Genomic DNA, 26,200 nt, shown 5'->3' with positions numbered 1-26,200 from the left:
TTCAGTGGTGCTTGCCCAGGTTTAAACCCACGATTACGCGGATCGTGGATATCAAGATTCACGCGTTCTAACCACTAGACCATTTATTATTAATTAAATAGGTATGTTCACGTTGCACAAACACGAACTGAATTCCAACCTCGCTAAGCCGCGAGTTTTGCTAGACACATAACATTAGTAAGGCCATGTTCATCTTAAAACTTAATCAGTACTTAGAATATTTCGTTTGCCGGTTAGCCTTATTGGAATATTGTGTTTCGGATATTTTACAAAAAGGTTTTTCTCAGAAACGTGTGTTTGATTACACTATTACGCGCATCTGGTCGACAACCGCTATTAGGATAACAATTTTGGCGTCAAATATTTTATAAATAAACAGACGTATGGGGATTACTTGGCAAATCATATATATATATATATATATATATATATATTTAACTATGGTTCAAATAAAAACGGATATACATATATCGATTTATATATATGCATTACTTCGTAAATGTAGAATGTTAAAGTTTAATTTTTATATTATTCTGTTCAGTAACAGCCTGTGTATGTCCCACTGCTGGGCTATGGCCCTGTCTCCCTTTTTGAGGAGAAGGTTTAGAGCTTATTCCACCACGCTGCTCCAATGCCGATTGGTGTTTATTCCACACATGTAGCAGAATTTCAGTTAAATTAGACACATGCAGGTTTCCTCTCGTTTTCCTACACCGTCGAGCACGAGATGAATTATAACCACAAATTAAGCACATGAAAATTCAGTGTTGCTTGCCCGGGTTTGAACCCACGATCATCGGTTAAGATTCACGCGTTCTTACCACTGGGCCATCTCGGCTCGGTCATATTATTATGTTCAAACCTAACCTAATTAAATTATTTAATTAGTTGTATAAAGATTAAAATGTGAATAGTGTTGAATTTAAAATTAATGAACTGTCATATTTTTATCAAATGACAACACCGCGATCATGTATCGGTCATCCGACTGAGTTGAAACATTGTACAGTTATTGTTTAAACGCGTATGCAAGTTTCTGACATAGTACCTTCGAGGTACAATAACAAATACAATAATGAAGACACGAGCGACTCGAACCGGATAATTAAAATTTCGCAATAAATTAAGCAATATAGTTTTAATATATATAATGCTTGTAAGTTATGATGTAGATGCTAATTTTCAAAACTCGTTATCCGATTTCAAAAAATATTTTACCAATATTTAAAATAAACCTTTAGGTAGAAATAGGGTTAAATGTTATTCAGTTAAAATAAAAGGGTTTTACTTGGAGAATAATTTAATAACGTAAATAAAGCAATGGTGCAAAAGGTCCTCGACGACGTATATATATAATTACGATGAATTCACAAAATTATAAACGATGACTAAAAGATTTATATATAAATACTTTCAATATATTATGCAGACAACAAATCTGCCTGGTTTTGCTAGTTAAAAGCACACGTCATATAACGAAAAGCCGTGTCCGATGTTTCCGGTCATCTAGTCCGATCGACGATAAATACAATTGTTAGAGAACAATCGATATGGATTGTGAACAATTTATATACTAAGTACATTATAAATAGGACTAAGAAAAATTGTAAATACTTTTGCTTACAGATATATAAATAGTTTTAGTTAGAAACTCAGCACAGTGTCAATCAATAATTCATTTTATAGGCGCGGGCGTAAGTGTGATGTGAGAAATCTTATTATCTGTATATGTACATATATGTATCAAAGCTCGCGCTTGTCTGTTACTACCGTGTTAATTTTCGTTCTGTTTCACGAATAAACAAGTCGATTCACAAGGAGTATATAATTTATGAGGATTTTTTGCAAAACGATTTTCGTCCTGAGAACTTCCATGCGATTTGCCAATATATACAATTTTGGATATAAACATAATAAATAGTGGTATAGTTCCCCTCGAACTATTCTAAAGAAAATCTGCGTAAAAATATACTGATATAGAGTATATACTCTAATGCTACTCATGTCAACAAGTACTATTTAGGTACTAAATACTTCTAAGGTTAACTGTATTACCGTAACTTTTCTATGCGAAACATAAAAGATCAAGGCTTACACATAACGCTCTCTTTTGCCGTCATGCTCCCTCTTAGCGACCGCTCTCCACTTCCTTATATATAGATATCACTTGTGGTTAATAAACACTTTTAATGTTCAACCTACTTTGTCAAAGCTAATCTAAATAAATTTACTTGTGAGTATAAGATAAATTCCATGCCTTACTTATCATTCAGGTTGGACCACTACAGGCGTTGTTTATTGCTATCAATTTTAAGTGGAAACTACCTGATACCTACTCAAATACACCTACTTAGCCAATAGCAGTGTCATTAGATATTTGTGCCAATAAACTTAACAAAAACTAGACGGTTAGGGAATGAAAAACGTTGGGCCAATACTCGACTTATGTAAATGTTTGTCACAAACATGAATCCAACGCTTTACGAAAGAACAAGTTCATTGACGTTGCTATATACATAGGTTTCATGTTTTAGTATTTGTTGCCCATGACAATATAAAATATACTCTTAAAAGAACTTTTAAACCGTCATTTACTTAGATAAAGCTATACTAACATTTCTCGCGGTTAAAAGGCATAAGGTGAACAAACAAATTTAACATTTGTCAACTATTAATTCTCTGACTAGTTAGCTTGCATTAAATACAAATCGAAACATTATATTCAACAAACATTTAAATACATCTCTAAAAGAAAATCAAATCTAAGTAAAATGTAGTACTTGGACATGATAATATTAGTACCAATATGGTTTATCTTTTGAGACGTAAGTTACCTATCTTCTGCATTATCAATGGCACCACACATTAAGTAGTCTACTTTTCTTCAAGTCTATTAAGAGTAATAAGTATTTAATGTGTTCACACACTAAACATGTGAGTATATAAGCGTTGTGTATTAGAGGAAAAATTACCAGCTCTCCGGAACACGGGCCAGCAAGATGAAGTGTATTGTGAGTATTGCGACTATCAATGTTTGAATAAAGAATAATAATTAATAAACTTTCACGAGTAATTCTATGTATTTCCAAGTTTATCTAAAGTATCGTAACTAAAACAGTCAAACAGTAAAATAGTTTACTGTTAAACTACGCCAAAGAACTAAGCCAAGGAATCAAGAATCCGGCTAATATCAATTACAAGGAAAACAACAGACACAGATAATAAAAAAAGAAAACCAATTGTAACCTTGAAATTTAAATTGTGATATTTCCAAGCGAAAATAAAAACATTCAGACCACCAAACTTGAACAATTACTACAAAAATGTTTTGTAATTTTCAGCTATTGGCCGTCCTCTCTTATTCCGTTTTGCTTGAAGCCCATCCATTATTTGGACTTAGCTTTATTGGAAAAAAATTTGGCGCTGAAGTCGGGGCTAGTCTTGGAAATGGCATTGGTACAGGCGTTGGTCTCGGTATTAGCAGCGTGGAATCGATTGGAGTTGGAGCATTAGGATTAGGCTTAGGTGCGACACAGCTGGGAAGTGGTATAATCGAAGGAGTAGGAACCGGACTTGCCAATGCATTGGGAGCTGGATTGAATCTCGCAGGTATTGGCAAAGGAGCACAAATCAAAAGTGTGACCAGTGGCAAGGTTACAACAATCGAGGACAACGTCAAAACACAGGCTCCTCTGTAAGTATACTTTTTTGAGAAAATCTGAATATTTTATTTAAGCATTTTTATATTTTGGTTTATTATAATAACGACGACGGTCTTATTGACATTATATATTATTTGACAGATGTGGATAACAAAGCAGAACAAACAGGCTAAAGAACAATAATACCCAGAAAACTACACTTCACTTTAATGTAATATGTAAATTATAAATTAAAGACTATTTCTAAGAGATTTTAGAAGTATTTTATTTTAAACTAATACCTATTACCTGTAGCACATACCATACCATCCCTAAGGATGTAGAGTCTACTTAAATACGTATTCAACATTAAGAAATTGTACATATACATATGCAAAGCTAAAGTAACCGTTACCTGATACCGTTAGTTGTTGATATATATTATATACATAAAGGATAACATTTTTATCAAAATCCTACCTTCCATTCTGTAGGAACAACGCTTTATATTGGCTAGAGATAAAGTTAATAATTAAAATACTCTTGAAAGATCTTCAATTCAACAGTAACTATTTAAAACAAAGATCCCAGTAATTATATTTCCATATGGTCATTATTCCGAGTCTTTCAGTAAATATGATTTTAAAATCTTAACTTTAATTAACTTTTCGACAATTTCAGTATAAACTTTATTGTTGATAGTGAGAAATATTATCGTAATAGAAGTCACTCAACGCGTGATACGAGAATAGCGCATTATAGACATTTAACATAGGATGCGTGTGAGAAATGCTGTCACGTGTAGAACACGACCTTATTTATAAGCTTAAACATTACGGAATTTAAGCCATAGCATAAAGCAAGATTATCATAAATTAAAATGATTCCTGTCTGAATTCTTAAATTATTTATTTCATTATTATATTATTATTTATTATTATATATATAATATTGTTTGCTGATAATACTATAAATATAGAATGAATATAAAAACCGAATACTTAAAAATCGGCAAACACCAACACAACAGAAACCGTATATTTTACCATATTCAAAGTGATAAAACAAAGATTACGATACGATTGAGCTGTTGTCATCTTAATGTAAGCTATAGTCGAAGCTTTTGTAGAGTGAATCATCATTTATCGTGCCTAATAGGAACGCTCAACTCCGCAGCATGCGCGGTTTAAAAGGTAGACTAACTGATATTTATGAAGCTCGATGATGGAAAATTGTATTGTACTCGGAAAGTGAAAAGAAACTTGGCCAACCTCCAACACAAACCAAGTTCCCAAGTCTTTGCAAGTATTCGAATAAAATATGATTTGACTTTAATTGGATATAAGAATTCTTATATTGCCGTTTCTTGTCGACAGTACCTAAATCAGATATTTATTTATTTATTTGAAAAGGCACATCCACAGTACATATACTAAACTTGTAATTTCAAAAAAAATTCGTATGTATCGATATATGTACCAATTACAGTATCAGAAGGAAGAACAGATACTTCTTATGTAGACCAAATTGTGTGTTGAAGTTTTTCCTCTAAGATGGAAGTTATCTGCATCCGCATTTTTAGAGACAACACAGATTTTATTTTTAGAGAACACTTATGATTTGTCATCTATTATTAATTTGACAATAAATAAGTAAGTGTAATTTTTAATAATAAACTTAAAAATTAAATATGAAAAATAGAAACTAAACGTTATGGCTCAAAACACTAAAATATATGTAGAAAATGTAATAAATAATTATCTAAATTGATGCAAATAAGAAATAAACATTTATATATAAATAAATAATAAGGCTTACTTTATAAAATGACTAGTTTCTAGCCGTGTGTGTATATGTGGAGGGGCTGAAAGTGGGAGCTACCCTATGTTCTTTAATGTACCTCTGATGTATACATTAATGCCATATTTCAAGATGATCAGTTAAGTAGTAAAGACGAAACAAAAGAGAAAACAAGAAAAACTAACAAACTTACTTTCGCATTTATAATATTAGCCAGAATAGAAACTAAACGAAGATCGGGAAGATCAACGAACATCACTGTTTAACAGTGATTCGTATTAACAATTGTATTTATATCATTGATTGAGAGTAAACCAACATTTTGAAGAAAAAAGTGTTATATGCATGCATATATGAAAACTACTTTGTAATGTAAAAGCTAAAGTGTCATGGACGATACTACGAAATGGAAAAATTACAGATACTTACCTTTAGAATGTTCTCTACATTGCCAATCCACGAGATAATAACGGACTGCTACTAAAAGCTACCACACAAATACAGAACATTATAATACACTTTCTTCGTTTCTAAAGAGTCAATTTCTCAGAGTCCGTCTTTCCGATGTCAATTTGCTTCCACTAATAGGGACGTTTGTCTTACGTTCGGAGAGCAATTACAATCTCAGATTTGATCAGAGTTGAAGGAATTCAATTATGTCAATACTATCGAGATTAAGATAATAAGCCCATTGATTTATAATAAGATAATCTGGATGAAGAAAAGCTTTCATTTGTTTGATTAAAGTAATGTAAAACTGCTTAAAAAAATTCCTAATCATATTTATAGTATTATTATTATATTATATATATGCAAAAAAAATATTGCGTATAATCATATCATGAAATATTCAAAATATCTATAATTAATCTTTGTATACAGGGGGCATTTTTCGAAAGACAGAACTTTGATATATTTCCACATAATGCAATTGTCACACATGGAGGGACACACCTTCAAGAATTCGATTATGTTTTAGAAGAATGTTTGTGTACGTCTAGAATCATGTGAATGGCCTACGGCTGGACTGAAGCCTCCTATCTTCTCGAGAAGGTTTGAAGCTTATTCCATCACGCTGCTCCAAATGCGGGTTGCATATCAGTGCATATGGGTGACATTGTACTAATATTATGTGAGAGATCTGAATGGAATTTAATATTACAAAATAACAATTTTAAATAATCTGGTTTCTCTAATGAGTTGTGAGTTGTATTACATTATCCATGTCGTCGCACATTAAGTCATTAGTAATCTATTATTCTTTGACTATTAAGTTTAATAATTATTTAATGTGTTACAATTAACAGGTGAGTATATAAGCGTCGTGATACAGAAAAATTTACCAGCACCCCGAAACACGAGCCAGCAAGATGAAGTTTATTGTGAGTACTCAAACATGAATTGTTTTCGTTAAATACCTTATTTTTAGTATATTATTGTAAGTATTTATAAATTTAACAAAAGTATTGTAATTTAGACAGAACATATTTATATATAAAATATGGTTATAAACTTTTTTTAACTATGGTATATAGTTTAAAATAAACTGTTTATGATTTTTAGATATTGGCCTTTTTCTCTTACGCCGTTATGCTCGAAGCGTATCCACACGATGGAATTGGTTTATTTGGCCAAAGAATTGGCTCTGGAATCGGTAGTGGCGTTGGCGTTGGCGTTGGTAGAGGCGTTGGTTTTGGAATTAATGGCGTGGAAACGATTGGACTTGGAGCATTAGGATTAGGGTTGGGTGCGGCAGAACTGGGAAGTGGTTTAGTCGAAGGAGTAGGAACCGGATTATCTACTGGTTTAGGAGCCGGATTGGGCCTCGCAGGTGTTTATGATGGAGTACAAAGATACGAGAGCAGTGGTCGTCGTCAGCAACAGCAGTATCAGCATAGCAGACAAGGATACAACAATCGAGGACAACATCAAAACCCAGGCCCCTATGTGAGTAAACTGATTTAATTTATATTCTTTATTTACATAATAAACATTGATTCATTAAAGATCGCGAGATATTTAAAATCATAACTGCAGAGAATGACAAAAAATTAACCAGCTTTCTTCTGAAATGTATTTTTAATACAAAATCGTATTACGATGGAGTAGGATTTTTTAAAAGCAATTGTCACTTTACAAGCTAACAAAAATAACACGTAATTTTCTGAGTGGAGCTACTAATGGTTCGAAATGTAGATTTTACTAAATCCCACATAAAATGTACATTATTTTAGTACTCATAACGTTATAAAAATATTTGCTGACAGATAAAATGAATAATTCCGTATTTTAATTATAATCTCTAATACTATTAAGTCCTTTTATATGACATAGCTTTCGTACCTTGCGTTGTTTTAGTAACATCAAGTTGAAAAGTTAAACATGTTGTTTTAATAATTTAAAAATAATCCTATAATATGTTTAAAACTTAAGACCAACGAATGAAATCCGATTTCTGCATATTAAATATTAAATTTGTGAAATATATTTAGAAATATTTGAATACGTTATTGACTTAAGAGTCTGAGAATTAAGCCGTCAAAAAATGTTCGTTTATTAATAATATCAGAAAATTTTAAATATAATATAAATAATAATTAATTAGGCAGCACCAAATCAAGGTCTAATTTACATAATATTTTAACAGGTCAGCAGAATCTAGCAGAAAGATTAACAGAACGAGAACGGTCGGCTCTAGCAACACTTCACTCCAAAGTAATTTCTAATGTAATAAAAATTTTTTGAAAGATATTGTTATTATATTTGTCACCTATTTTAAGTACCTGATCAATTTATTTAGGAATCAATATAAATATGAACTAACATAAAGGAATTTGCGAAATAGTAAACAAAAATAAGCTTTTATACACAAAATTTCGTGACGATGCTGTTGAGCGATGCGAAATTCCTTCGTTAGTTCGTTCGTTCCTTTCTTATATAGAATCAGATCAAACATATCCTAAAAACTGCATTGTCCATTTGTCGAACCGTAAGATAAGAGAAAGAAGTTCTTATACAGCTTGTAAGATTTGACCTGAACAAACTAACAAATATTTAAAAATAATTATATTCGTGAAACGATTCATTTTGTTAACAGATAGTAGAAAAAAATTTAATAAAATTAGAATTAATACAAAAACAATTCGTTTATAACGGATGTGTAAGTGGAATAAATACTTTTTTATAAATGACAGAGTTTTGTAAAAGTGGTTAAACCCTGACGGGTGTATGTAGGTATCCAATATATGAACGAATTACGATTGATCTTAAATATAATTACACGTCAATAACGTCAGAGTTACGTTAAGAAAAAAATATAACATTTGTTTTCATAACTTCAAATGAATATATTTTCTGTTTCCTGTCATCATACTCGGTAAAATTCAATGATAATTTCAACATAATATTGCTTAACATGAAATAGCTTTCTCCCGCGATGAGAGTAAAATATCGACGTCAAAATTTAATTGAAACGAATCTATAACATTTGATTTTGGTGAAATATTGTGTAACAGTAACAGTAACAGTAACAGCCTGTTAATGTCCCACTGCTGGGCTAAGGCCTCCTCTCCCTTTTGAGGAGAAGGTTTGGAGCTTATTCCACCACGCTGCTCCAATGCGGGTTGGTAGAATACACATGTGGCAGAATTTCAATGAAATTAGACACATACAGGTTTCCTCACGATGTTTTCCTTCACCGTTAAGCACGAGATGAATTATAAACACAAATTAAGCACATGAAAATTCAGTGGTGCTTGCCCGGGTTTGAACCCACGATCATCGGTTAAGATTCACGCGTTCTTACCACTAGGCCATCTCGGCTGAAATATTGTGTGTATGCGTGTAACCCTGCGATCGGGTACCAGGATTTTTGTATAACATAAAAAATTAAATATATACGATTCATTTTTCACCCGTAAAGTCGGAACGGGCAGATAGTAGAATAAACAAATACAACAATAGGTCGATTAACACGTATACATTCTTCAAACCGTCACGCTACTGACGAGTCGCCATTTTGGGATGACATGACATCACCGAGCGTCAAAAGTTTCAACTAGCTTTACAATGTGTGTTTTCAATTGATACTGTAAACTCGACTGCGCCGTTCATGTCGTTCGTATCTCCACCAATATACATAACGTGGGCACAACCACAATCCATTAAAACAATGAATTGAACACGATTAAAAATCATTTCGATAAAAGTAACAACCTGCAAGTATTCCACGGCGTGGAATGGAATGAGCTCCAAACTTTTTCTTTAAAATGGCACCTTAGCCCAGCAGCGGAACATTTACAAGAATCTATAAATAGTATACCGTAAAATTTAATTAACCCACATTAATTTTTTTTTTAACAATTATATAATATTGCATATAAAGAGTGACGATTAACTTTTATTTCGTTTAAAAGAAAACTTTATTAACTTGTCACGAAAGCAAAAACATTAAACATAAAATGCAATACAGCGTGCAATTTAATTTGGAATTCAGTAAACGTGGTTTCCCTTGAATGCCCCGTTACCAAGACATTATGCAACTTGTCTCACACACTGTCTTTATTTACAATGAGGTAGATATATTTACGTACAAACATATATATGAGTTTTTCCTCATTGATTTTCATTGAAGGTAAATATTAATTTAAATATACGAAATTTATTTAGTAGAAAACAATAATTACTACGTTTGTTTTTTCTCGTTAAAATCTACATTAACGACGGTTGTGTGAGTTTAGCATTCAATAATTTATTCTGTAACATGACGATTCAAGTGGTTATATTTATATATACAGAATATTTCAATTTTAATATTCAATTCCAAAATATTAACTATCAAATATTCCAGTTTCAGTTTGAGATTTTATTCAGAAATATATAAATAAAGGCGACGATCAAAATATACGGCTATAAATATTAAAAAGACTAAAAGGGTTTCTTATATTTAAACACTATCTATACGAAAAGTAGTTGACGACTTATAAAGGATTTTTATAGTAGGCGTCGACAAACTTCGTTTAAAAATAACAAACTTATCCACTATGTATTTTATTAGGAATTAAATTCTTCAGAAATAATTTCGGCACAACTTTCAATTTCAAGGACTAGCTGAGTACACGGTAGAATGCACAAGCGTTCCCGTGGCGCTCCTCGTTAAGACGGAAAGGGTACCGCTAGTTTTTTAGTGGGTATTCCGATGTTCGAGATGCACTCAGCACTTTGGACACCGGCGAGCCCCACAGACCGCCCCCCCACTGTTCCCGTGGGGGAAACGCGTAATGCGTTTTTTCAGCGTTAAAAAAAGGACTAGCTAACTACGCTCAAAAAATCATAGTGCACAAGTTTGTTCGAAAACACAGATGCATTGTCATAATCTATTCGGACAGGAATTTGAACACGACCGGCTTTAGATCAGAGAATGTATCATTGTTTTTACCTGCGAGGTACGAGAGCCCAAATACGTAATAAATAAATAAAGGCAAATAAATGTTTTGTATTGACTTTTATTTGAAGTTTATATGTGTGGCTCACCCGTATTAATACATCTTAGTACCGAAACCAATTTCATCCATAAAATTTATTTTAATTTAGTAAAAACTCTTGGTGCAGTACATACAATCTAGTATACTAAATAATGTTATTAAGTTAAAACTACTAAGAAAGGTTTCAAATCATGTATGTAATGTAATGTAACCAACGCTTATTGTGTAAAAATATAAGAGACGCATAAGGAAAATTCTATTAGAATTTGTATCATTATATATAATATATCTACCAGGAATGCTGCACTATGACATACTATGTCGCAATGGGTGGGTCTAGACTGACGTCAGGCTAAGCCTATGCGATGCGGATTTCTGTAGCAATATCACGTCGTAAATCCATACAGGTTGAATAAAAAGTATGGAAAGAACTGGAATTCCATTAAAATGTTATAATAAAGTACGTTAAAAAAGATTATTTTCCAAAAATACAAAGAAATTTAAATTAGCAATAAACTAGCAAATGTAAAATGAACAAAAAGCTTTTTTTAAAACCTTGTTATTTAAATAAAGAATACTCCTAAAATTACCTCTCCTTAAAATCAAAATATACAAGTAAGCTTCTTATCAGTACCGTTAAGATATGAATTAAAAAAATGTACAGTTACAGAAATGTAGATTCTACCGAAAAGAACCGACAAAGAACTCATTATTAACTCTCTCTCAAATGAAATACAAACTCAAATGTATAATACTCATATATTTTTAAAACATCTGGTATTTAAAAATAAATTCAATAAACCAATTATGTTGACGCAATTGATTTCAACTATAATTTTGCATTATATGTTATTTTTTATCATTAATTACTTTTAATTAGCATATAAAATATTACAAGGAAATGATATTGTAGGAAGGAATCAATTAAAAGTAAATATATTGCGTTAATTATTTTTTTGCTTTCGTTACTTGTCATATTTTTTTTTCAAATATATATTTTAAAATACCAAAGTTTGTCCAACGCGAATACGACGCAACATAAAATGATGGCTGTGTCATGTTGGAGGGTTACCATACATGGAAACTGGTATCAGAATAGCTCAGTTCGACACGATGATTCCTAAACTAAAAGTTTTGTATTCAAAACTTTGTCTTGTGCTCGGGGACTTTAAAAAATATCGTGGGATAAATTCTAATAGGACATCTGTTGGAATTATATATTCAAAGTTATGTATACACGAATGTAATGAAATCGAAAGGTTAAGCAAATGCTGTGACAGACATCGTTATGACATGAACATTTCACGTGTAATGTGTCAGTTTGGTTTTATTATCACATGCAACATTAAAAAAATATATATTAACGTACTGTAGGCAGATATAAAACTAGTTACGATCAAACGAAATCGCTAATATCGATCTCACATCGAGTACAAAGGAACTTTTAAAAGCCTTTTGTATTTAGAAAAATATTTCCTTTTTAATTACTTTGTTACAAACAACTACGTTTGTGAGTATTTTCTTTGCATTAACTTTGTTACAGAATACATACTTTAACAAAAAAAAAAGACTCCAAACGCTGAAGTAAATAACAGTATGGAAAGAAATAAATCATTTTATAACAATACATGTGTATAACAATAAACAATAGTTTATAACGACTAACTGACAAAGACATTTTCGAATTTAATAAAAAGTATAGCGCTGTAGTAGTGGCATCAACGACCAGCAAAAATAAACTATTACGTACAAAACTAACACATGTCGATCCATTTACACTCCAAAAGTACAAATAACGTAACAATATTACAATATTTATCTGATACGAGTGAATTATGTCATGAATGATTTGGTCAAAGTCGAATTCACCTCATGACGTACCTACGTCATTACAGGTATTTACAACTTACCGAGGAGAGCAGGAATAATAAAAGCCGAGATGGCCTAGTGGTTAGAATGCGTGAATATTAACCGATGATCATGGGTTCGAACCCGGGCAAGCACCACTGAATTTTCATGTGCTTAACTTGTGATTATAATTCATCTCGTGCTTGATGGTAAAGGAAAACATCGCGAGGATACCTGCATGTGTCTAATTTCATTGAAATTATGTCACATGTGTATTCTACCAACCCGCATTGGAGCAGCGTAGTGGAATAAGCTCTAAACCTTCTCCTCAAAAAGGGAGAGGAGGCCTTAGCCCAGCAGTGGGACATTAACAGGTTGTTACTGTTAGTGTATATCATGAATGTAATATCAACAGATAAATAATTCATATATTAATATAAGAAATAATTAGAGAATTATTAATCAACGTCTACTTAAAAACGTTGCTTGATTTAGTTTTTTTTTTTTTTTTTTATAGAATAGGAAGGAGGACGAGCATATGGGCCACCTGATGGTAAGTGGTCACCAAACGCCCTTAGACATTGGCATTGTAAGAAATGTCAACCATCGCTTATAGCCAATGCGCCACCAACCTTGGGAACTAAGATTTTATGTCCCTTGTGCCTGTAATTACACTGGCTCACTCACCCTTCAAACCGGAACACAACAATATCAAGTATTGCTGTTTTGCGGTAGAATATCTGATGAGTGGGTGGTACCTACCCAGACGAGCTTGCACAAAGCCCTACCACCAGTTAAGCACAAATATCCCTCTCTGTCATTATATTTGACAATCGAAAGATAAAGATGGAACATTGTTTAACTAATCACCGCTTAAAAAACGTTTATAAGTGAGACGTAACTGTCGTACAATAGCATCGGTCCGAAAATGTCGGGAAGGGCAGACTGGGTGGGAAACGTGGGAAACACCCACCCATCATTTACCGCAAATTGCTCTTCGGTTTTAAGTGTAAGGCAGAAGGGATATAACGTATTGGATGTCGATTTTGGTGATGCATTGGAGTCGTATGGAGTGGTTTATACTTCTCGCATTGCCAATCGCTTTGGTCAAAGGAGACCATTTTCCATCAAGAGGGCATTTCCTCGTCTGCCTTCCAAAAATAATTTATTTCAATACATTTGTCAGTTGTGAACACTTTTACTACTTATATTCGATCTACGTTAATGGTAATTAAATTCCAGCCTATAAATTGATGGAAAAGGCTTTTTATATTAAAAAATTAACCTTTCATTTCAAATAATTTACGTGAATTGAGAAATACGAGAACGAACCAATTATTATTTAAATATGTTCGTAATTTAAATTCTGCATAATTTAGGAATTCCAAAAAGGTTTGTAAATTTAATTAAATTATATAAGCCTGAACGATGCAGCTGAGAACTCTTCTCAGGTAAAATATACGGCAAAAATGTATCTCATTCTATGTATGTTAACTGTTTTATAGATTCATCGAGTGTGTTGTGAAAATATTTTACAAAGAACAATAATTTATATACGGCCCGGAAAGGCTTTTATTTACCGGAATTCATTTAAGCTAAATCAAATTTCTCAGTGGTATCCTTACTGTTGGGCAAAGATCTCCTCCCCTCTCGAGGAGAAGGATAAGATCCGGATTAGAGGATACACTTATGTCAGAATTTTATCATCATTTGTTCCAACCGCTCGGCCAGCTCTACTCGATTTTTATACTCTAGCAATATCGGTTGGTAACATTATTATTTTCAAAAACTCTTTATCTTCTTTATAACAGCTTTCATATTTCACGTCTAAACCCGACCTAGTTTGAAGTTTTATTATATATTGTCAATAAAGACGAGACGAAGCAATATCAGACAAAAGTCGCTTTACAAAATACAAACTTGAATAAATATAGGTCAAGGCAACATTTGGCTAGTAACAGTTTTACGAGCCGATCGGCCCGGATTTACGACTGTGGCTTGTTGTTTAATAACTAATATTGTATAAACATGAATATGAAAATCAAAATGCACTATCAAATAGATTTTTAAAATCGTATTGAATTGACATTTTACATGAATAAATAACAATAACAGGGGAAAAGGGAAATTATCGATTATTTGCCTTTGAATGATGTATAATAAAATATATGAATACATAAAATGTTTAATCATTAATTGTTAAGTATTATATTGTTATTTTAATATAAGTACAAAGTATAATGAGTTTTTATAATTGTTAATATGTTTACGTATGTTTTATTCTCACAATTTTTACACAAATTACAAGGAATAAAGAGCAGAGATTTGTCTGTCGCTAAAACGCGTACATCTCAAATAGAGATCGCAAGTTAAAAACAAGGCAAGCCCTGCCGATTTTCTATGTCCTAAATTTATGTTTATATTTCATAGTTGTAGTGAGAAATCCTGCATCATCCTAATTAGTTGAAATATCTGCATTCATATCCAAACGAATCCGCATTAGACAAGCGCGAGGGAATAAGCTCGAAACCTTTGACCTTACCATTTATTTTGGTGGGCGGAGAATTTTTTTAAATAATCTTTATCTCTGGTCATTACTTACATTATCCCTCGCATAATCTATTACATAATTTTGTATTTCAATACATTTTCCGAAAAGCCATAAGCGATAATTAGACTAACCATAAATATTTGTGCTCGTCTACTTCTTCTTGTAAATTAGCATTCAAGAAGGTCGTCTATTGTAATGATTATTTCTATATTCACAGACTGTTGCGTCCCTTATCGCCTTCTTTGATTTCCGATTTAGTCGTATTATTGAAATTCGCTCTATTGCTTACAAAGCAAAGTAGGTTTGGGGTTTTAAATACCAAATTTCATACCAAAATAATTAGCAAAAAAAACAATCAAATTTATAATTATGAACAGGAAAATAGTTTATAGCGACATAATATGGTTAATGAACATTTGGCTTGTTGGTATGTCCATACCTTCGGATCGTTGACACTGCCAGCCATTTTAAGATATAGGTCTAAGTTATATCCGCCGCGTGGTTTGAAATTATTAGTCCTCCGACACGTATGTCTGACTGACTTACCTGAACGCTATAATTGAATGCTGTTGATTGTGTAAGCAAACTTATGAGAGAACAAATTGATTGTCAGGTCATCTTTAATATTTACGCCTGATAGTAAAACTAACCCATCTTAAGAAGACGGTTAAATTAGAGCAGTTTATTAATCGCACCATACGAACGTAGCCTAAAAACGGCATTTAGATTAAGTGTAAGCATTTAACCGGAGACAGCGGTTACTGCATGAGATATTGCACGCCTCGACGCCGACTGGGAGGCTAATTACTTACGTACACTCCGGTTAGGCTTAGCTGATTCGAGAAGTTTCGTACCTGGAAAAAAAAGAAACATTTAGAATATAATTCAATTTCAGAAAACTGAAAGTATTAATAGATTACAACTTTACAAGCTTTTATTTAACTTAATTGTTAATAAATGTGGGTCGAGTATTTTAATTAATTTTAACCAAGTTCCACCTAATTCTATTAATCCGACTTTTTGGCAATTTCATTCGTTTGACTAAAGGGATTAAAGAAAAACTACTTCTTGTTTCAAAATGGTGTTTTACTTTCTCGTTAGAGTTATTGTCAAAATTATTATATTCGTGGAAAACCACGTTTTAGGATCCGTAGAGTGAAATCGTTTTGAGAAAGATTTATGTATTAATCAATCGTAAGTTATCATTTTTCTATATGAAATCACACACCTCGAGATCAAGTAATGCCATGTACCGGTTCCATTTGACACATAATTATAATAACTAATATTTTTTTTTATTTAGTTGGAAATCTATCGAGCTGTTTTATCCACTACAACATAAATGCTTAAATATTGCAGATTTATACAATTTATAAAACGGAAAGATATTGGGCAAATGCACTACAAGTATTATATAAAAATAAAAGACTATATGTATATTGCTTCTGTTATATTGCCATAATTCCGATTTATATTTTTTTATTTACTCCTGAGATGGCTACAGTTTGGAGCTCCCCATAGGTTTTTAATTATTTAATTTTATAAGTGTCAGATTTTTTTTGGATAATTTTATATATGTGACTGCCTCGTTGGTCTAGTGGCTTGATTAAGGCCGCAGACCCGGAGGTCTTGGGTTCAATTCCCAGGTCGGGCCAATAAAAAGTTATTGGGTTTTTCTGTCAGAAATTTCTCAGTAACAGCCCAGAGTATGAAAGTTGGAAGTGTGTTTACTCCCGTGCCTCGGAAAGCACGTAAAGCCGTTGGTCCTGCGCCTGAACTTTCCGGTCGTGTCGGATTGCCGTCCCATCGGATTATGAGAGTTAGGGAATAGAGAGTGCACTTGTGTTTGCACACATACTTGTGCACTATAATATCTCCTGCGTAGTTGGCTAATCTCTCTTAAGATTAGCCGCCGTGGCCGAAATCAGTCTTGAGGACATTATTATTATTATTATTATTTAGTAATTCTTAACAGCTCGGCTTAGAGCCGGGATTTACGTCGTATTCACGGGCCGAAGCCAAGTGAGCAAATACTTATTAAAAACTTAAGCCTTTAAAGCAATTCCCGTTCACCTTCTGTTGCAAGGAATTTGCGCAAAATTTATTATTATTATATGTGTTGATAGAATTAATAAGTATAGACGTTGATTAGAGGTGTGATTTGTTCAACAACGCTTTGTCTACTTCTTCCAAATGTCAAATCAATGATGACAGAAAGAGAGGATCAATGTTTAACCAAACATCCGCTAAACCACGTTGATAAGTAAGGCCGTAAATGATTACATTTTGATGTTACTATGACATCAGACAATTGAATTGACTGTTTAGTTACGACAATGTTAAGTAGGTACTAATTGAAGTCACAACACCTCGCCTCTTTGTTTACGTTTATAATGTCAAAGTATAACTATCATACATAAAAGTTAGTATTCGTGATTTTACATGAATTTAATTGTTTATGAATTATGATAAAGAGAACTACTGAGTAAGAAACCCAGGTTTTACTCAGTAGATACTACATTCCGAATCGGGGGTAGTTTTACATTATTATAGTTAAACTTATAAATTACTTATAACAGTCTACTTGGGTAAAGTTAATTTTGATTTTAAACACAGAATACTGCAAATTTTAAATTAAATTTTATTTATTTATAAAAAAAGTTTGTTTATGATAACAATTTAACTAACATAATATAACATGCGGGCTCGTCAAAAAATGTTTTCAAAACCCGTATATATATGATGATTTATCTTATGTAACATAGTTTCATGTTACGGTTCAACTGAATTTTATATTTTAGAAACAGAAGCAACGTCGTTAACACTTATTCGATGCCATTTTTCATTTATATTTTAAAATAGTAAAAATTCTAGAACAAGGCGATTTTTCAAATCAACTTAAGAATGGAATCGCAAATGTTTCCACACGGCGTATATAACAAACATAACGTAGTGATTTCGTACGAAGTAACTCGTCTACAAACTTTCATTCGACATTTAGTGAACGGCTTGCCCCGAACTCGGTCCACAGAGCCTGGAACACGGCCCGCGACTTTTATACGAAGGACGTGAAATATCACCACCGAGCACGGAACTTTGCGGTTTGCGGAGTATTGTAAATTCATGACAGAAGAAAACGGCTTTATATTACAAATTTAAACTTAAATTTTTCGTCGTCCTATTGATCATTTCAAATGCTTATTCACAAATTTTTGATGAATGTTTCCAAAATAAAAAGGTATTCTTTAAAAGAAAACACTCAGTAATCAGTATCAACCATTTTTCGTGCGACTTGTTTAAAATTATTTATTGTTCTGCGATTTAAGTGCGTCAAAATAATTAAAATGAGCTTAATTGTTTGCTGAAACAAAAGATAACAGATAAGAAGTACAAAATGATGATTTTTTCAGATAAAACATGTCAATTTTATTATTTGATCGGAGTTAAATTAAAAACTTCCGCATTTAGGAGTAAACATATTTTTTAATTAATTAATCAACGTTGATATAACGCTACACGCGCTAAGTAATGTATTAAAAACCAAAACATAGAAAATAGTAGACGCACATGTTTAATAACTAATATTTTACATGTTTATTTATTTAAATAGTTTCATAATTTTGTTTAAAATAATATTGTTGGAACAAAAGACATACTGTGCCTGAAGGTATTTCCAACTCATAAATTTAATCTCAAAAGACATTTATATATAAGGGAATTATGTATATAATTTTATTAATCAACACATTCATGTATCATAAAATTTAATTTAATTTCCTTTTTTTTTAAATCTGTAATCCTAGCATATTAAAGTTTTTAACGTATTATATACCATAAGATCTCTTTCAAGCACATAATTTTAACACATTTTATGTATCATTTCATTGTATGTTATAAAGAAATTGAGGACCCTTGAGTTGATAACATATAAGTATAAAGTTGTTAAAAAATACTTATACATAAATTTATATTCACAAGTGAGTTATATTTTAAATGACCTTAATTTTTCTGTACGCTTCAGAACATTTTTAGTAGCGGCCGACAAAGAAACATTTCAAAAACACGCTGTATTAAATAAATACCTACTGTTTACATGTAGAAAAATATCAATAACTTCTTTGTGTAAGCGAGCTAGAGCTACAATCCTCGAAATATGGAACTGTCCGACCTTCGTATAATAGGAGCGCCTAATGCGACACCTAACGAGTCCAACCTTGAACCTTAGACCTTCAACCTGACAACTGCTTCATGCTACTTTCGGTTTCACGGTCGTAACTTTTATCATCAGAACTGGCAAACTGGCAAAATGTTTTGTAAATGTAAAATGATACGTATTCCTTTTTGTTTATAATCTAGAAATATACTAATCAAACTTTTTGTCGTATTTTTAATAATTAATTGCAGTTTATGCAAGCTGTGGGTTAGTCGCTGAATAATATAAAGTATTCTATGATATATGACGTGCGAAGATATAATTGAAGATCAGAATATGTCCAATTCGTACAACTCGTGATTTCGTAACAAACATACAAATTTCATTCATAATATTATTAGACTTTTCAACGTTGACGAGAACTTTGGCTACGTGGCGTACGAGCACTACCACTAGTATTAAAACACCTCTTATGACGTCAATATGCCATAAACCACGGAATTTATATACTTTTAAATCTGGTAAATGTTAATTCTATTAAACGCTATCATTTAAAAAAATAAAGCATTAAATACAACTTCTAATTAAGCCGTTAAACTTCATAGTAATAAAATGTTTTTTTTTAATTATATATTTACGCCTAAAGTCTTAGATCATTCACGAAACTTTGCAAATGACGTAATATTGCGCAATACCTTTTGTGCTGGACCTTGTTCCTTCTGTGAGCAGCAATTTTTTGTGGCAATAACACTATTTAAATTAGAAAAGATCAAAACGTAATTGATGTTAACAAATAGCTATATGAAGAAAACTCCATTATTAAAGAGAAGTTAATTTCAAACGTCAATGATTCGCCACCATGGGAGCAAAATGACTCTCGTACCTATATACATATAGATTGGTGGCAATACATGTATATTGGTGGTGGTTGTGGTGTAGTAGACGTCTTTGTGCAGGCCTGTCTGGGTGGGTACCATCCACTCATTAGATATTCTGCCGCTAAACAGCAATATTTAGTATTCTTGCGTTCCGGTTTGAAGGGTGAATGAGCTAGTGTTTCTACAGGCACAAGGTACATAACATCTCAGTTTCCAAGGTTGGAATGGTTATTATTTCTTACCTAGCCGATGTCTATGGGTGGTGAACACTTACCATCAGGTGGCCCATTTACTCGTCCGCCTGCATATAACATAATTCGTCTGCACAGAGCCCTGTAAAAAATGTCATTACTACAGAAATATTACGCAGATATTACTTTGGGCTAAGGACGTCTAACAAGGTTAAAAACACATTAAAAAAATTCTTTGACGAAATTCTCTTGCGTATCTCAAGTGCTCACATAAATTTATTGCGTTAATTATATATTTTTTTCAAAGCGTAGCTACACGAACTAGCTTTTTATCTTTTATCTATGTAGCTCAGATATATAGAACCCGCGATTTTAAAAGATCAATTATTTTAATTTGATAAAATGATTTAAGTGTGTATAAAAACTGTTTGAAATGTTATGCGTAACGTACAAATCAAGTCTTTGCTATAATTACGTTGGAAATAAATTACTAAAAAGGATTACTTCGTAGTACGTGGCATGCCTTTTAAGTTTTGTCGTTTGAAGAAAAAAACATAACTAGAACCTTATAGTACTTTTTATTGTTTTTCAAAGTATTCACGTATCAAGTATCCACGTAGCTTAATACACTTTTCCATTCGCTCAAACCAGTTATTATAACATATATTCCAATCTAAAGTGGGGGTGTTCAAAATGGCTGACTTGAAAGCGTCGACTGCATCTTCACCGGACTAGAACCTTTGACCACGAAGACTTTTCTTAATTATAGGAAATGTAAAGAAATCGCTAGGGTTTAGGTCAGGACTGTACGGAGGATGGTCAAGAATTTCTACTTTTTCCTGCTTCAAATACTCAATCGTTTGACGAGCGCTGTGTGAGCTTGCGTTTTCGTGGTGCAGGATGATGCGTCGCTTTAAATTAGATTTTTGAAGTTCGGCGATGACTTGTGGTAAACAAACTGTGGTATACCACTCAGCGTTAACCGTTCTACGATCTTCAAGTGCAATAGTCGCAACATGGCCGGTTTTTCCAACCAACGTAGCTACCATCTTCTATGAAGTGCTTCGAGAACGAACAAGTCAACAACGAACAAGTCGGCTTTGGCTCATCTTGAAAGGCCCAGATTGTAGATTGTTGTTTGGAATCAAGATCGTAGGCATAGATCCAAGATTCGTCACCACTGATGATGTCGTAGACTTGATTTGACTTTCCTCGTTTAAACCTTTGCAGAGTTTTCTTACACCATCTGACGCAGGCCGCCTTGTGATCGTCGGAAAGCAGATGCGGTATCCAACGGCAAACTAGCTTTTTCACACCAAGCGCTTCATGCAAGATCTTCTGAATGGTTGTCCCTGAGATGCCTAATAGAGCCTCTATCTCTCGATACGTCACATGACGATCTTCGAGAATTAGTTGTCTCACAGCAATGATGTTATCTTCAGTGAAGGCGAATTTTGGGCGTCCTTCGCGAGATTTGTCACAAACACTAGTATGTCCACGCTAGAATTCTTAATACCAGCGTTCGACAGTCCACAGACATGGGGCTTCATCACTGAACACAGATGTTAGCTCTTCAAAACACTGAAACCGTGTCAGGCCTCTTCTAAAGTTGTAGAAAATTATTGCTCGAACATTTTCCTTAGAAAGATTCATTTTCGTACGTAACCTGACAAATTCCAATCGACGCTGTGTCTAAACAATATCATTAATCCTAATACTTTCAACTGGTTTGAGATTCAAAATTTTAACACATTCGAATATAGAACAGTTCCAAATTCAAAATTGCCGGGAAATATAGAAACGACAGAACTTAAAAGGCATGCCTAGTATTGTTTAATATAAGTGAGCTAGTGTAACTACAGACACGAGGATCAACTTATTTACATTATGAGGAGGTTTGGTTCCCGTAGATTAAGGAAGATGTTGGATATATATTGCATACAACTGTGGCAGAATATCATCGACACGAGCAGGTTTCTTGACGATATATCTCTCAACAGCCAAAGACGTCATTTATTATAAACAACATAGGAGATGCTTCAAAACTAATGATTATGACTTACTCAATATAGGAAGCATTATGTCTTATTTATCGTCAAAAATCTACCACCGGTTCGGATAGAAAAACCACAGACGTGAGAAGAATATATAAAAAGTAGTTAATTTTATAGTAACTTTAAGCACACAAACGTTCTTCGACGGTTTTTTAACCTTAATATTAAAAAATTTGAAACGTTCAAATGGGATCCTGTTGTAAAAGCGTATACATGTGCCATCGACGCTCACCTATCCCTTCTTGTAACAATATAGAAGAAAAATAAACCTTAAGCTATCCTTGAACTTCCCTTCATCATTTCTGTTCAAACGTCATCAATATTCAAACAACCAAACAACTAACAAAGCAGATCCAGCACTAAGGAGAGACCATCAAAGGCAGTTTAATTGAGTCGACGCTCAGAATAGATTACATGTGGATTGGAGACGGCAAGATGGCGAATCGGAAGAGGGTTGGCAGTTGAACGCTTTTTGTTTGAATTTCTTGCAACCATGACATTTTATTATATCGGATTAATCATGTCAACTTCAAATACTTTACATTTTCTTTTTATATAGCAAAATTATTTTGATACATTTTCAATGTTTGTCTATTTATATTGTCAAATCTGCTCCAAATATTTTGAGTCGTTAGAATATATATTTGCTTTTAAACATATCCCGCGATAGAGATACGTCACCTTTGCAATCTTCCTAAAATTGATAAAAGCAATTAATGCCAGCGAGATATAGTTAACACATTTCATTGGGTAGGTTTGCATTTTTTATGCAAAAAGCTACATAATACGTGATTGTATCAAAGCTCAAAGTTCCCATATTGAATATAAAATATAGCTAGTACAACACATGTCCGCTTCTATTATATAAATTCCTGAAACATTAATTAGGTACGTTGATTCGTTGGATATAAATAACAATTTCTGGTAGAAAGTTTTAACATCATTGTATATAGTTTCATATTGTTTATATTTGACATAAGTTTATATTGTGTAACTCTATTATGCTGTAACTATTTCATCTAACGTTAGACTATATTATAATATTATACATAAGTAGACGTTGTTAAATTATATATAGTATATAGTAGTAGTTTGTAATTACGAGAGCAACAAAGTCACATTGTGACACGGCTCTTTAAAATATATATTTTGATAACAAACGACAGCCCTATTACTCGTTTTAGTACGGCGGTTACCAATAACCAAAGCGAATGCAATATGAATCTAGCTGGATAAGCGTCATTTATTACACTTTTAGTGAACCGTGACAAAATTGGAAAAATGGCACACTTTGAAATCAATTTAACGATGGCATTTTTCCAAGACACCCATTAAATCAAAATGGGATAAGCGTTTCATATGAAATTAAATTACAAGAAATTCTTATAAATAAATTGAATTCAATCTTGTATTAGACGCTCAAAGATGGTTCCGGATAAATGGTAGTTCCATTAATGAAAACATAAGTAAGGATTTTTGTATTTATTTTATATCAATATTCTACCAACCCGCATGGGAGCAGCGTGGTGGAATAAGCTCCAAACCTTCTCCTCAAAAGGGAGAGGAGGCCTTAGCCCAGCAGTGGGACATTAACAGGCTGTTACTGTTTATATCAATACCAACTTATCAGTTATTTAATCACCATACCCATAACCATACGGAATTGTTCTATGTTCTGGTTTAAGTTTGTTTGTTTGTTACAAGAACAACCAGACCGGTTTCAGCCACGTTAGCCATTCTTAACAAAGACTAGCCAACCGCTCAAGATTTATTATAGTGCACTTATATTTACGTATGAACTCTCTATTTCCTAACTCTCATAAACCGCTGGAACCGCAATGCGATACGTTTGCGAAAGAGTTTAGCTGCAAGACCATCGGCTTTAGGTGCTTTCCAAGGCATGGGAATGTTAAGAAGTTCAGCGTCCAGGTTCCTTAATTAAGGACCTCGGGACGTGCAGCTTTAGCCACTTAACTAACGAGGCAACCAATGACTGACTGTCATTATATGTCTATGGCGGTTATGGACATATACCATGATGTATTCAATTTTCTTATTTATCTTGCAAACTGGAATAAAAAGTTCTTATCACTGTTTTCCTGTCCTGCAGTGTGACAAAGACTAAAGAATTGTTTGTTAAAAATTTTAAATTCCGTTTTATAAAATAGAACATTTCGTCAAGCCATCCATCACATAGGTGATGGATGTACCGTTCGTGATAAACTTCGAGGAAAATTGAAGGATAATATCTGTCAAATTGCCATATCAGTTGGAACAGCTCCAAGTTAATTTTTATTCATGATTAATGGAATAGCAAAAAATTCAGCTGGAATAAGCAGATCCTTTCATATATATGAAATTATGTTTTTTGTTTTAAAAAATAGATCAAGGGAAGTTAAGTGGTAACTTAAGTTTCGATAATTTCAGTGAATTTGTTTGGATTACTCGTACGTATTTATTATTAATAATTTTCTTTAAGATTTTCCTTTACTTGCAAAGTAAATTATATTATCTTCGTATTAGTATCGATGCATATTACATAATTACTTCAGCTAGGAATTTAGATAGGATCGTGAACCGAGCTCTTGCTGGAATGAATTGTTTGTATATGCTAATATGTCGAATATGTCTTTCAGTAATTTACATGACAGCCTTAAATTGAATTAAGTTATTGAAACCTCTTGAAATTCTGACCTAATAAAAATAAGATATTTTAGAAAATACACATTTTTAAAGCGTCAGTTCTAGTGATAGCAATTTTTTTATTCATTCATTTCCATACAGGTCAAATAAATATAATAAATATACGTATTAAATTTGAAAAAAGAATGTGTACTTAGTTTCGTCAGTTTTTTTCCGCAAAATCGGTATTTCGAAACGGATGTAGCTTTTCATTTAATTTATTCCTGACATGTAACAGTCATGTTACACGTCAGGTTTCCATATTTTTTTATAAGAGCCTACGTAAATAATCGAATATAGATATAATTCCGCTGATTTTCTTGCATCAAATCTCCTCGGTATACTAAGCTATAGGCGTCTGATGTGATAGATTTTTTCACTCATATATACATGTGTAATACTTTAGTATATTTAATGAAACGTTCGTCTTTAATTTCGATATTGCTTGAATACAACTTCCTTAATTATTACGTTAGTCGCAAAATCAAATACTTCATCACCCTTTATTGATAATACATAGTTTTTGAAATGTACATTTTCAATATTGATGTATGATATAGCGTCAAAATGTTTTACTTTTCGACGTGATCTTTCGGCAAATGTCGTTGAGGCCTTGTATAGGCCGCAAGGGAAATTAAATGTTTGCTATCGACTGGCCGTTATATCCTGCGGTAAATGATGATAAACGAGATTATTATACATGGTTTATTTAATGTTTTTATGAACTTATCTTATACAATACTGTACCTTTAATCGATTCTATGTAAATCTGAATTTTCATAGAATTTGGATTTTTATCTCGTGCTCGACGATGAAGAAAAATATTATCAGCAAACCTGCATGTGACGGATGAAAGTCTACCACAAATGTATTCCTACCTACAAGTATTGAAGCAGCGTGGTGTAATAAGCTCTAAACA

The 26,200-nt window shown here is 32.7% G+C and overlaps 2 protein-coding genes across 2 annotated transcripts in view; one reads left to right on the top strand and one right to left on the bottom strand.

Annotated features, from left to right (window-relative positions):
• LOC126777848 (calsyntenin-1) overlaps nt 1-26,200 on the bottom strand; it is a 185,610-nt gene that overhangs the window by 105,386 nt on the left and 54,024 nt on the right. The gene's annotated exons all lie outside the window — the stretch shown is intronic.
• LOC126777933 (isoniazid-induced protein IniB-like) lies at nt 6,799-8,150 on the top strand. Its single transcript, XM_050501249.1, has 3 exons — nt 6,799-6,823; nt 7,005-7,388; nt 8,089-8,150. Exons 1-3 carry the CDS (start codon nt 6,812-6,814, stop codon nt 8,101-8,103), a joined length of 411 nt encoding a protein of 136 aa, XP_050357206.1. The 5' UTR covers nt 6,799-6,811; the 3' UTR covers nt 8,104-8,150.

The sequence above is a fragment of the Nymphalis io genome, chromosome 24 (assembly GCF_905147045.1).
Source record: "Nymphalis io chromosome 24, ilAglIoxx1.1, whole genome shotgun sequence".
NCBI lineage: Eukaryota > Metazoa > Arthropoda > Insecta > Lepidoptera > Nymphalidae > Nymphalis > Nymphalis io.
Note: the sequence above shows the minus strand (reverse complement) of the source record. Positions and strands in the feature narration are given on the sequence as shown.